The sequence below is a fragment of the Xenia sp. Carnegie-2017 genome, unplaced genomic scaffold (assembly GCF_021976095.1).
Source record: "Xenia sp. Carnegie-2017 unplaced genomic scaffold, XeniaSp_v1 HiC_scaffold_2, whole genome shotgun sequence".
Lineage (NCBI taxonomy): Eukaryota > Metazoa > Cnidaria > Anthozoa > Malacalcyonacea > Xeniidae > Xenia > Xenia sp. Carnegie-2017.
In genome coordinates, this window is record NW_025813482.1 from 9,482,085 (window position 1) to 9,496,514 (window position 14,430).

At 33.0% G+C, this 14,430-nt stretch overlaps 1 protein-coding gene and 1 long non-coding RNA gene across 2 annotated transcripts; one reads left to right on the forward strand and one right to left on the reverse strand.

The window, feature by feature from the left end:
* Positions 1-1,720: 1,720 nt before the first annotated feature.
* Positions 1,721-11,680, forward strand: LOC124440745. The gene is made up of 2 exons (XR_006946741.1): positions 1,721-2,095; positions 10,853-11,680. It is a non-coding gene; the product is annotated as an uncharacterized LOC124440745 (long non-coding RNA).
* On the reverse strand, positions 8,329-14,425 carry LOC124440743 (eukaryotic translation initiation factor 3 subunit M-like). The gene is made up of 10 exons (XM_046991173.1): positions 14,283-14,425; positions 13,727-13,859; positions 12,167-12,296; positions 11,910-12,033; positions 11,691-11,782; positions 10,427-10,610; positions 10,215-10,296; positions 9,606-9,749; positions 8,636-8,696; positions 8,329-8,543 (listed from the first exon to the last, which is right to left on the reverse strand). Exons 1-10 carry the CDS (start codon positions 14,328-14,330, stop codon positions 8,414-8,416), a joined length of 1,128 nt encoding a protein of 375 aa, XP_046847129.1. The 5' UTR covers positions 14,331-14,425; the 3' UTR covers positions 8,329-8,413.
* Between the last annotated feature and the right edge of the window lie 5 nt (positions 14,426-14,430).

Genomic DNA, 14,430 nt, shown 5'->3' on the forward strand with positions numbered 1-14,430 from the left:
GCTGTTTGCCTTAATGCAATTTGCAGATGTAGAGTCTGCATGATGCTTACTTTAGACGGGGGTGGGGCTTGTAATGTATTTCTTATGATAAATACATAAATAACGTATAAGTACAAAACATTTAGAAATCTATCTTCAAAACGTTTTCATTAAATCGTTACGAAAAAAACCGAAGAATTTTTACTTCCGGTCGCTAAGAATATAAATTTCATATCATATTAATGTCGCATTCTAGAAAGTGTTAATATTTGCTTTCTAGTTTATCTAACAGCATAAATAAACAAACTTCCATCTACATGTGGTCAGATTACGTGCAATTAAAATATGTCTCTTTACTCATGGAAAATGGAGCAAGTGTTTACCTTGGTATAAATTTTAGATAGAATTATTTTCTTGTAGTTCTGTGAAACCTCATTTCATATCTTTCAAATATCACTGATAACAAAAATTGTGATTCTGGACAGAAAATTTGAGAAAGTGGAATAAACGTCAGCCAATGGAATGAAGCCAAAATCCAAAATGTTGTTCAGAAATGCTTAATCAATTTCTCTTCCTGCGTGGGCCGTCCGACTTCCTAACAAATGAGTGATGATTTAACAACAAGACAGTGTGAGATAATTCGAAAACATTTTACAGGTTGTATAAAAGCTGAACAGCGAGGAAAACGTCGTTAAATTCATCATTAGGTGCAATGATTCACCTAAGAGTGAAATTGTTGCTAATAATAGACATTTTTAAGATAAGAATTGTGCTACCGAGAAGCAAATTGGAAATAGCTTGACACAGCTTGACACAACTAATTAATTGATGCGACAGCAAAGGGGAGGCTGCTTCTCCCAATATTTCTCATTCGTGTCAAGCAAAGAAAACAGTATGTGTTTGAGAGTAATGGGGTGTTTAGCCTTCCCAAAATAAAATCTTGATAACGCCATTGGCAATTGGGATACTCAGGGTTAAAGGCATTTAAAGTGATGATAGCCCATTTTAAACCTAATACACAAAAGTTTTTTAAAAACCTTGGGTGCTGATGAATTTATACGTTTTCCAAACTGTTCAGTTTTCATACGCTAGGACATCTGACATTATGTGTTGTTTTAATGGACCATTAATGTCAATACTTATGACAAATTGATCTTCTAAATTTCAGTAAAAGTGCGATTTGTAGAATGGTTTGACATCGTGAAGTTGCATTTATGGCAAGCCAAAGCTAAATGGCAGAGCAAATTGTATTTTTCAATTATTTAAATTAAATATGCATTAATTTCAGCGTAATAAGCTCTCCTTTTTCAAACATAAAACTGTTTATATTTATGATTTAATTCCAAAACGTGTATTAGGCTGCATAATCTCTGTAATACGATATGGGTCTTGGCTTCAAGGAGTTGATGAAAAAATGCATCGTCAGTCATTAGTAGTCAATTTAACAACGAAACTTGTCATGTTGTAAAAGTGCATAAACATATACTGTTATGTATACAATTCTGCCGCCAAAGTCGTTTGCAACATCTTTGTAACTAGTATCCAACTCTAGATAGATGCTCATTGGATGATCATAAAGACGTAATTTTGCCTAAAGTTTTGATTATTCAATGATTATACACATTGCTCTAACATTGCATCATACACTTCACCCTGCTGCAACATTGCATCATACACTTCAACAGCTATGCAGTATACTCACCCAAAGTTGTCATTCTATCCAGATGATCATGAAGGGGGAAAGTCGCGGCAATTAATCACGGTGTAGCGCTCATATTTTTTATGAGAAGATATATTCAATTTTTTGGTTCATTGGAGTGGTAAACTAAAATTTCTATGAATATTACTTTCCTTCCAAGGTTTTCCATCATGGGGATCATTTTACCGTTTTTACAAACTTAAACTCAAAGTTATTGAAATTAGAATCTGGTTTGACCCTCATCGTCCACACAACTTATAACACAATTCAGTGTCAATAATTAATAGCACTGTGAGCGATGGAAAGCAGTACTATGCTGCATCAATGTGATCAAGTCAAAAACCGACATTTTAACATTTAACATCATTTCCTTTGGTTATCATTTGAATGTGGATCATCTTTCGGTGGTTGTTTAAGGTTAGTTTTTTAACATTTCCATTCAAACACACTGTCAAAACATTTAATGAAAATATATAGTAGTGCATGCTAGCAATGTTGCCATTATAGAAAAATATTTGCTCTTCTATAACCATGTCCATACTACGTGTAGTCAATGTTATCATACGAAATACGTGTTTTAAGTTTGAATGTTCTTGAATTGTACTGAAATTAGTAATAGACGAACAGTAACTAATGTTGAAAGGAGGAAGCTGCCAATTTTCCAACTTAAGACCAGCTGAGACCAAGATATAAAGTTTCTTCCATTGCAAGCTTTTTCACAACAATGAACAATATTTTTATCTCATGTCCAAAAAACGACTGCAATTGGGAAAACGAGTAATTGTTATTTGCCAAAAGCTGAGCTGCTTACCAGGCTATAGCCTATAGGCCCATAATTGGCCCACTTTTGAATTCTTGTTAGTAAAAATTATGCAAAATAAGAGATGAAAGTAAAAACCTGATTTTAAGACACTAAACTAGTTGAGCTATTGTGCAGAAAATATGGAACACAAAATTGCAGGTATTAGACAAGTCATTTAATCTAAAAACACACTCACCTAGTGCAACATAAAAATACAGCAAAGTCATTTCTCCAGGGGTGTCAAGATTTTGCAAAAATATTTCTTATCAAGCCACCAGTAAAGTAAAAATACTTTGAATAATTATAAGGTGAATATGAAGCCTCTCACAGTTGTTGTAAGATGTAATTAAGCATTATTTTATTGTAGTTAATTGTAAGTATAGTTTTAAGGTATTACAAAGCTTAAAAAATTAAATCAGTCACAAAAACAATTAGCTGTTTGAAGTCATCACTATGAACTATGAGCAGCATGCTGCAATGGAATTTTTTTAGTCCACGGAGTATTTAAAATGATCATTTTAATGTCAACAAGACAAATGCTAAAACCCAATCAATTTGCATAGTGTACAATTTTGTGCAAAGAGTGAAGTAGGGGGAAGTTAGTTGCTCACCAGACTCTTATATCTTCTGTGAAAATCGATGGTTTGGAACATAGATATAATACTCAAAGATTGCTGATGCATACATAATAGCCTGGGCCATCATGAGCATCCAATATGGCAGATATAGATTGTATTATGAAAATGAGGTTTTTTGCAGTTAAAAGATTTATAGATTGTATTGTATACAGTAAAAGATGTATAGATTGTATTAGAAAATGAGGTTTTTTGCAGTTCTTGCCAAAGTATTGTTTCAAATTTATCCAATCAAAGTTTATATGAAAAAGTGACATACAGCGATTATTTTGAGCATATATTTGAGTGAATTCAATTAAAACTTGCGAAATTGTCCACTGATAACATGTTGTATAAAATGGATTGCCAGAAATATGATGATATGTTGACATCTGGCCTCTCCAATAGTGTCACATATTAGATCAAACATTCTGAGGTTGGCTGAGGTGTAGTGATGGAATGAATTGTTGCACTTACATTCCATACTTGAGGAATCATCAATCATTGAGTGGACATTTATATGAGTATAATCCTGTTGGTTTATCTGGTGTTTACTGTAAAATTTGTTGCATTGGTTTTGTAATAAATTAATACGATTTCAATTTAAATGGATAATTAAAGTATTATGCCATGTCATGTGTCTTGTGGTGCTAATGTGTCTCAATAATCAGTAATCAAATGTGAAATATTATTTCCTATTGCAAAATTTGATGAATATGTATTTGAGATTCTATATGGTCACAGAATTTTTAGAACATAAGGAAAGCAATTAATGAAGTCCAGAAGTGCTTTCATTAAAGATGCATTAAACAATATTAATGAAAGAGCTATGTTGTAAAAGATATCAACTAAAAAGACAAAAGTTGTTTGACACTTTGCAGTATCATTGAATCATGGATGTTATAGTTTATTTTGAGAAGTACAATAGTTTATTTTGAGAAGGACAATAGTTTATTAAAATTTATACATGAATTACGTGTGAATTACATAAACAGTTCATAATAGGGTTATTAAACACATGAAGTGTTAAGATTTTATAATAATATTATTATTAATAGCTAAAACTGTCCTTAAAACGATTGGTCTTAAAAAACGGGCAATGTTCACATTTTGCAAAAGATCAAAATTGGATGTTGTTTATTTAAGTTAAGTGGCTGTAAAAAGTTACGTAAAATATGGCTATTGCTAAGAAATAATGATTCAAAAAAGACTTTCCTCGCTCTAAAAATTTGATTTTACGTAGTCTTTTAACGATTGGCTATTTCTGAACAACAACAGAACCATCTACGTCTACCGCACAAAATAATTTTATGATATTAACAGATTACTGCATGATTGGTGAGTGCGTACGATTTTTACGCACGAATTGTTGAGAAGGATTGAAAAGGTGCTCGGAAACTTTAGGCATGTGATTATTATTTCACCGTTTTGCTGGGCATAAATTTCAGTGCTCGTATGGTGATAAGCCTTAATAACCGAGCTCGATGTCTTTACGGAGAAATATCGGACCGAAGTATTTTTAGTGCAGACCGAGTCCCGTAGGGCGAGGTTTGTACAAAAAGCAGATAATGTTTGCCATATAACAAATGGTGGATAATGGTGTATAATACATATACTTACTAAAGCCTTCATGATTGGCATGTTAGAAAATTACGCCCCACATACATCAGATCAGTGAGCACGTAGCAATGTTTTTGTTGCACATGGTTGTACACTTTCAGTCCAAGGTTCAATGTTACTTCCTGTTTTTTTTGAATTTGACAAAGTGATTGACGCATTGCAGTTGTTTGTGTTATAAATTTAGCACAAACATACAATTTAAGAAACGTCGTCACCCTTTTCTTCCTCTGTTTCAATTGTGCGGTACTCAAGTTGAGGACATAAAACGTTTTTACTTACGTTTCGTTGCTCACAAAGAGAAACCAATTGTTTCTTCCTGTTTATGTTTCAATCTTTTCATTTTGGAGTGCAATCTTTATTTCCGTATGACGTTGTCGTTCTCGTTCTTTGGTTCAATTGTGGGATACTCCGGCAGAGAACGAAAGGATTCGTCACCCAGTACCATAAAAGACTTGCTTTCCAGAAATTACTTGGTAAAACATCAAGACATTGGATGTATCTTCGACATGACCAAGCATTCGGTGGTGGTTATGTATAACACTTTGCAAGTTTTGCGAAAATACACAATCCTATGCAAAGACTGAGAAGTATGGCAAGAATACATTTTTATGCCAAGACATAACTTTAAGGGAATGCAACAGTATATGGTGCTTGTGTCTCCGTACCAAAGCAAGAAGTGATTAGTGATGGAAAATTTTTAATAAAATCATTAACTCACAACAGCCAGAAGAATCCATTCAGTGCTTGGAAGTAGAGTCCGCCAACGAATGATGCTGTCCTCTAATGTTTAATGCATGTGCACTGCCTTTCGGCTAGTTTTTGTCAAATGTCTTGCGAGGAATTATTCGGGAAATATTTCGCTTTCATCTTTTGAGTTCTATGTACCGCTTGTTGTTTTCCCGATGCAATTAATAAATTCTCATGCACATCACTGTGTAATGTCTAGCAAGACATAATCTGAAAAATCGATAATATGATAACGAAAACAACGATTGACGAACTATAGAAACGAAAAGTTGAATATATGAACGAACCTTTGTCACTGCCTTGTTCGTAAACATGTTTGTGAATCGAAAAGGATACCTTCGAGTCCAACGATTTTGATGAAAACATTGACCAGTTTTCCGTGAAAATGATACAAAAGAAGAACCTTTTAGCTACTGATTTCTCAACTGGTTGATATGCTGCATGCACTTACAATTTCAATAATGTAGTATAATGGCACAGAATAAGGAATGTAACAGAGCGCCACTCGATGTCGGAACCTTTGATGTTCGTTTCTCCTGTTTTGAGTTCTGCAGCCCGGGTATTATAAACGGTGGCCATATTTCCAGCCAGATCGTATAATAATGTATAGTTTTATCATATAAGAATGCTGCAGAGAATCTTGAAGATATTTGTTCTAACATTTGAAGTCTCGGTCGTTGCTGAAACAAGCGACAAATCAAATTATCCTCCAGTTGGTTTATATATATTGCAAAGAAAGTTTGGCAGGACATTCGAATCACCAAAATTGTCTACCCAGGTGTTTTAAAATATCAGAAAAGCTGCTGCATGGCCACTATGAAGGTCGTCTGATGCCAAAATATTTTGTATTCATCACAGTTGTGACTAGTAAAGCTTGAATGACTTTTTGAGCGAGTTGGAGCATCAGCAGCAGCATGTTGGTCCATCAATAGAGTGCTTGAATAGCAATTTGTAAAGCATATACTGTCATATTGTCCACATGACTTAACTTTGTTATTTCTGCCTTTTTAAATTCAATCAGGAGATTATTTATATATTTGACATAGATGCTTACTGTTGATGTGAGAAGTGAACATAGAAAAGCTTCCTGAATGCTTTTGTGAAATAGATTGGTGTTGGCTTGGCACAGTTTATCCCTATTGTCAAATGTTTTGAAAAAGTTTTTTGGTGTATCTGTGTTTCACCTTTTGGTAAACAAGTTCCTGTGTAAAGTATTTAGATTTAAATAATGGTATTAAGAGTAACTATAACTGGTTTTTATCAGATTAAGTTCTGTTTGTGACATGATTATTTACAATAAAAATTTTAATTTCTTGAATGAAGTTTATGGATTTTAGCAAAAATTAAATGTTTGAGCCCTTTGTTGCAATAATTTCTCTCTGCCGGTTGATCAATATGGTGAATCATCTGAAGAACGTTCTTCACGCACAGTAGGTCGTTTTATCGCTTCAAACAAATCCATTGACCATTCAAATAGGAAACTCTTTACTAAAAAATACAGAAATGGAATCACACTAAACATATTTATTACCTTATTGTATTAGTCCTAAATAATAAATTCTTAGGGCAATTGCCGTTCAATGTAAGAGACGTTCTAAACATGGATCTTGCATCCAATTCAAGGCAAAGAAACTTTAAAACCCGTAAAGTTATAGTTGACGAACGTATCTTACAACAAAACTGTTTCTTACCTCATATCGTTGGTATCCTGTCCGATGGCATCAAAAATTTTGTCCATAAGTGAATTTACATTCGTCAAATTTTCGAAAAACAACTCTCCATAATATTAACATATGCATTCTGGCCAGTTTATCCAAGTTTATCTGGCTGGAGTAATGGCGTACGCAACGGATGCGCATTTGAGAACTGGGTTCTCAAAACTGGTTTGTGGATGATTTACAGCAATACCAAGAAAGTCATGAAGTGTTGAAAGAGAAGCTTCATGAGACAAAACGCTTGGTAGACAAGCGATTGATGAGAGACTTTATCTTTAAGCGTGGAGCATGTGCATGTGTTGTTCAAATTATTAAACCAAGGGATAAAAGCTACGTGGATGACAGAAAATCAAAGACGAAAACGTCATTATAGCAGAGTGTTTTGCCTATATGGAGAAGTTGGAGTGAAAATGCGATTTGATAGTGGATGGTAAATTAAGAATAAGCCACGAGCACAACCTGACTGTAGAGTATCTACTTGCAGGATGCAAAGTCCTAGCAAACTCTCAATACGTTTCTAACCACAACATTAGCGCTTATGGCCTGCCCACCAACAACAAAATCTAAGAGAAAAGGTTAGAAAAACTGACACAATGCAGACAATGAGTATTTGAGATTAGACGCCGGTGTCCAGAATTTGTAGTAACGACAATGCCTGTGACGATTGGAGCCTGAATGGTGGCTTAAGGAAAGCGATCGGTTAACTACCAAGATTTATTCAGTGATGCCATTAAAATATTCTTGTTCGGTGACGTTTAAAGTTCACAATAATGGCAAAAAGTTCTTATATCTAACTTTTAAGAATGGAATTTGTCGGAAAGCGTTGTAATAGCTCGGACATTACCGGAAAACATCGGACTTGAAAATCTCGTTGTTTTAAAAGAATTGTCGAGCTATGAAGATTGCATTGAACTATTATTTATCTATACTTTCTTTGCTAATTTGATGAAAATACAAAAATTCATGAAACTTTGAAAAGTTCGCAAATTTTTAAAGTTCATGAAAAGTTCATGAAGAGAGAAAAACGTTCACAAATATATGAACTTTGTTCACCACCTGGCAACACTGTTTCTACTAAACATTTGTAGTTAGGCCATTAATTCTCTAACAAATTAAACAGAATTTCTAAGTTATTTAAATTATGAATAGTTATTTGGAGCGTTAAATCAAAAAGATTAATTTAATACGCCATGAAGAATTAAGAACATATATAATAGTAAACATTCTCCAAGTTCTATTAAGTACTATGCAAAGGTTGAATGTCAACTAATTGTTTCTGGACGGTTTGTAAATTTGCTTGCCATTCTTGAAGTTTATCTTGTAAAGACAGCCATTGTTTGTTCCCAAATGTACGGTGTGCTGCAGAACTGAAAATAAAATTGAATTTGTATATATTTGTATTTATAAAGTCGATAGGAAAAAGCTAAAGCTTTCACGTAAAAATATATTTTTTAATTACCTTGTTATAATGGTTCCTTTTAATTGATCTATTCTCACACGAGCGAGTCGAGTCTTTAATACTAAAAGTTAACCACAATTGTTTCAATAAATTAAAGTTGATTGACAAAAATAAGTACTATAAAAATGTAAATATTTTACTGATGATTATTTTTTGTTTAAAGATAAAGGAAACTTTCGTTTTGTCCAACTTGGACATGAAAATTTTACGTAATGTAAATTGAGTATTTAGAGGTACCAGATCATTTCGTTCTACTTTCAGAATTTTAATTGGTTAAGGGTACGGACCCATAAAATGATTTCTCAGCCTTTACATGGTTACATTTTTTCTTGTACATATTTCTAAAATATAGTGCGTTTTATTGGTTACACATAAAGGTTCGATAGAGAATAGATATAAAGCCCAACAGATGAGTGAACATTGCGTAATGAAAGAAGTTAATTATATTTCCTATAATTGTATAGTTGTACAGTTCTTTAAATAACCAACAAAACTTCATAAATCATGCATCCAAATATTACCAAAGACGAGCGAATCACGAATATACAACATTTGCTTTCACACACATAATAAACTAGGGACGTAAAAATACGTATAAAGGCAAATGGAGTTGACGTGACAAAGTGACAGTATACTTCGCGTTTAGTCGTTTATTTAAATTTCAGTGTTTCCATGAAAACGCGCATGGTAGAAACACAATTGTAAACGGTGGTTGTATAAAATATGTAATTGTCTTTGAAATGATAAGTTCTATACTGGTCAAAGATACGTACTATAGTATAGTAACAGAAAATTTAGTTGGAGTAAAATAATAAAGCATGTCGAAGGGATGAAAATGTTCCCAAAAAAAAAATCGCCTGCGAAGCTTTAGATAACGGAGCATAAAAGCGAACTCACTACTTACACATCAGTATCATCAAAATCATGACGTACAGTTAACAAAAATACGATATTCGAAGATCGCACTTACCATCTATGATAAAACTTTCCACATCTGCAAGATTAATTTGTAATTCTTTTGACAAATCTTCGAAAGAAATTTCTTCCCATTTATTCACCAAAGAAACAAAGGACAGTATTCTCATTTTCGTCATGTTCTTTTCATGATTTAGACCTGCAACAGTACAACATACTGTATGTAAATAGCAATTAATGTGTTTTTTGCATGATATTAGTTATTAGTCAACTAAATGTTCCAACAAACGTCACCCCTTACTGCGTGAGTTTATATGGATGCCCCCCCCGACCACATGATAATATCATAATAGTAGGCAGTCGATTGGCTCAGAAACTACATTTAATCTTGATTTTGTTTTCATTAGTTTACCCTAAAGTAACAAAAATAAAGGCTTGTTTCTATTAAACGCCTCATATCTATTTGCAACCCCTCGTAGAATTGCTGAATTTGTTGAAAGCCCGGGGCGTTTATCAGATCATATACAGTACTAGTCACTCATGTTAGAGCAATTACGATTTTAACACAAGTCATACTACAATTATAAGAATATGCTATCAATGCAAGTTCGCAATAAAAACAGTCGTTTTGTTTACATGCAAGTGAAGATTCATTTCTACATACCAGTTGATGAAAGGAAATTTGAATTTTCATCGTAAAACTTCATGTAGTCATGTATATTACCACTTATAAATATTTCGAGGAGCTAAAACGTTAAGAACTGCGACGTTATAAAATAATCAGAAGAATTCAAAGATTTTTTGCTTAATTTATTGATCTGGTTGCGGTGTGCATGTAAGATCCACATGTCTGACTCAACACAAGTGATATCTAACCTTATAAATAAGCTCTCCTTTTAAACTTTTGATTGGTCCAAGTTCAAGGAGATGATCAAAAAGCCAAATGTTAGGTTTATCAATGAACGACACAATACAATCACTTGCATCTTGCTTTGCTTCAGAAGCGTTGTCTTCTGGAAATGTCCTCAATAACTCAATCATAACTTCCAATGATTTTTCTCTAAAATAATTTCATAGTAAAATACCTTGTAGTGGTTTTATATATTTATAATTTTTACCCTGTCTAAGACTAAGAACGAACTTTTCTGTAAGTACAAACGAGTAACGTGAACATCCCGCTACTTTACTTGTGTTGTGCAAACATTTTTTCATGTTTAACCAGTTGATAATCAATAAATGCAATCAAATTTTTTAAAAAAGTTACTTAAAGTTGCTTCTTATATTTTTTCTTTTTCTTTCTAGGCTTTCAGCCAAAGATTCTTCTATGTGAAAGAAAGCCATATACTTTAAAGCCGTAATCATGTAGCTCATTGAGCATTTTATAAACAGATGTTCATAATAGGTAGCAGTTCTTTCAGCAGTTTTTGTTTTATTTCCCGTCGGTATTTTTTTTTCCTTTTGGCTAATATAACTACACTTTTTTACACAGCATTCCGTAAACAGACCTCAGACAAAATTAGCAGTTTCATTAAATATGCCATTTCAAATGAAAGGTGTTTCAATTCAATAAATTACCTAACCCTAACCCTAACCCTAACCCTATGAAATCACAACTTTAGATAGCTATGTGTTATTTAACATTTTTACTAGTATATAATATCATTTAATTCTTTAGCGCAGTCTTGTTTTAGTTTTGAATGTTTAATAGTTACAGGACACACTTGTTTATAGCAGTAATTTTTTAATTGATTACTTTTATCCTACTTACGCACGCCATAAAATTTTGTAATTGTTGTTTTTACGACAATGCGTGATAAAGAAAATACAGTTTTACATACATCGCGTGTAAATCAGAGAGAGAAGAGAGAAGATCAAACTGTGAAGTAAATTCAAATGTAGATAACGAAATAGTAAATATGAAAAATCCTAAGGTCTAGTTTTTGTTTTAACTAGTTCAGGGTTTTTTTATCGTGTCATTATAAAATGTAAAGAATACGCATTGTTTGAACTGAATTGTAAAGGTGCGTAAACAACTCGACAACTTTTATAAATGAAGTGTTCTCGGACTTCAGTGAAAACCTCCTACATTATTATAATTCTAACCATATAAACACATTAAGTTGCAAAGAATACATCGTACTTTTGTCCATTGTTAACGAGAGCGTTGTGAAGAAGCCGATAGATATTTCGTGACTTTTCAATATTATCCCAACCAGTCAACCAGGTTTTTACCTACAAAATTATTTTATCTTAGTTTCGCAAAACAAAAACAAAACACTGACAAACTTCTAGCATTAACGTCGTTCACCGACAGTGAGTCGGTGACTCGTTCACAAAAAAAACGACGTAACTTTCTTACTTGATCAATGTCTATCGTCACCATTTCAAGAAATCCTGTTTTTGATGCGAGCTCTAACTGACTACAGTAAACATTGTAACGAATAGGATCCAAATTATGTAAGCCACAAAACAGAGTATTCAGTCTAGAGGAAGATGAATACAATACATCAACGAAGTAATGTAGTCTGAATTTAACAAGTGACTTGCCAAATGCCATAAAGTCTGATATGTAAAAATACATGGTACTAGACATAAATTAATATACTGTATACCTACATTTTATGTCTTAAAATTACATGACTGTCCATTTTCATCAAAAATTCAACAAAAGAACAAACGACATTGTCACGTGACTCGTTGAGGGAAAATATTAACGAGAGTAAACTGTTTAGGAATCCACTGATCTCTAAAACAATATTGAACCATGTTTTTTGACTGCTCAATATTACATTCATTGATAATCAGCGGTGAGGATCTCATCCCTCCTAGCCTAAGCTAAAGGTCGTAAAAATTTCCACAAATAACCAAGCTTGAGGTCTTTACGGAGAAATAACGGACCGAGGACTTTTTGTACAGACCGATCCGTAGGGCGAAGTTTGTACAAAAAGACAGAGGTCCGATGTTTCTCAGTAAAGACCGAGAAAGCGAGGTAATTAAAAGGTTTATTATACGGCATTATTTGACCTGAAACGAAGCTTGCTTTCTTTCTCGTTTTTGCTGTTTTGTACAGGTTACCATTCAATTTTCTAGTTTTTGTCAGCAAAATAAATCGTTTCAAATTGTATCGTCTGGATAGTTACACTGTTTTCCAAGTATTTTTCCTTCAAATCAGATTGTTTTTGTTTCGTTTTTTTTCGTTTTGCTGTTTGCTTTACGAAGTTTGTTTACATTTGACCGCAAAATTACGCGTTTTGGACCGTAGTCGTTTACGGGAAAATAATGGACCGGCAAAATTGTTTCTGAGCCAATCAAAGCTGCCATTTTGCTGGAAGTGACGCTTGCCATACAATAAACCACAGGTAATACATCAAACAATTTACTAAATGCAGTTGAGATTAGTGTAAATGGCGCACACTTATCAGAATAAAAACGTAAAGAAAGTGATAAGGTACTACGTACAGCAACAAATAATCACCAAAATCCCCAGTGAGGTGTCCCATAATGCATGTTGTTATGTTGTTACAATAATTAAGTTAAAAAACCTTTATGTGTAGTAAATAGTGAACGTACTTAGATAGAATACACAACTGTACAAAAGTTTTCGTTCATGTTGGATAATATGTTGCTCATCAACATTTTATCATATTTTGATGAGAGTAAAAATTATATTTTTTCAGTGAATATAGAATGTCTATACGTGCATACTTAACGCGCATCAATTTTTCAAGCTTACCCTTTAAAATATATATTTGTTATATATAGGAGTGCAAGGATCTAGAATGTTTCATTTACCATCAAGCTTTCTTGACAGTTAACAAAAGAAAAGTTAGAAAGTAAGTATTGCCAGAGCTTACAGACATCAAAGCTTCCATCCTTGAAAAATGTGATAAGCACATAGCCTGGCTGCATTAATAATTTGTAGCTTGGCAGTTGTAATGACTGCTTGTGGTGGTAATATCAACACAAAGAAATGTAGGAGTTACTGCCAATATCAAAACATTGTTGTTTCATGATTGCATAATTGTTGAATGTTACACCTCAAACGTGTAAAAGTATGAAAAGTTCTAAAACATAACATTTCTACTTGATTAAATATGATCATTTTAATAAGTGATCTAAAACTTTAGGACTGTACTGTAAGTTCATATGAAATAAGGTCAACATTCAATATTTTACCTGAGTCGTTACAAGACCTAAAGCATTCATTGGAAACAGAAAATATTTCCTCGAGATTTTGACTTAAATCATCTGGTCCTTTTTGTTCCAAGCTGGCCCCATTTGTAATGAGATATGCTCGAAGTTCAACAATCTAATTAAACAAATACTAAGATGCATAGTGTTGACATCTAAACTGTAAAAATAACATGTTCTACAATGAATTATATGGAATTACTTGATTTCACTTGTCCTATACGGATAAAAACTTCAAAAAGGAACAAAGAAAGGGAAGTATCATTTGAAACAATGTTTATAAATTAATAAACTTGATTTAAATCCTCACAAAAGTGTATTATATTTTTTGTAAATTACGCGAAATTAAGACTTCTTATATCATATTGATAAAGGAAAGCAGATTTCTTGATAATTAGAAGCAGCAGGGGTAAATTTCGTCAATACTATTGTAAATGTATACATTTTCATCTGTAACAGTTATAGCAAGACTCAAGTGGCAATAACACCAGTGACAAAACAACATTGATAATTCTCTGTTTAAACTACTACCAAACCAAACCTGTTCCTCAACAGCTATACCAAGAAAAACAGGTAGCACAGGATGCATTTCGTCGATCAAAGAGTGACAATGGAAAAAATATTGATTTAAGAACAGCAAAAGTAGGAATTATTTCTCCGAAGTTCAAACTCCAGTATTTAGATACTCT

Excerpts from the sequence above, each read along its gene's own strand:
- LOC124440743 (XM_046991173.1), bottom strand. The coding sequence starts at position 14,330 with ATGCATCCTGTGCTACCTGTTTTTCTTGGTATAGCTGTTGAGGAACAG. Across the intron at positions 13,860-14,282 it reads GTATAGCTGTTGAGGAACAG|ATTGTTGAACTTCGAGCATA; the intron begins GTTTGGTTTGGT and ends TTGTTTAATTAG. Across the intron at positions 10,297-10,426 it reads AAGGAGAGCTTATTTATAAG|CTCCTCGAAATATTTATAAG; the intron begins GTTAGATATCAC and ends TTAACGTTTTAG.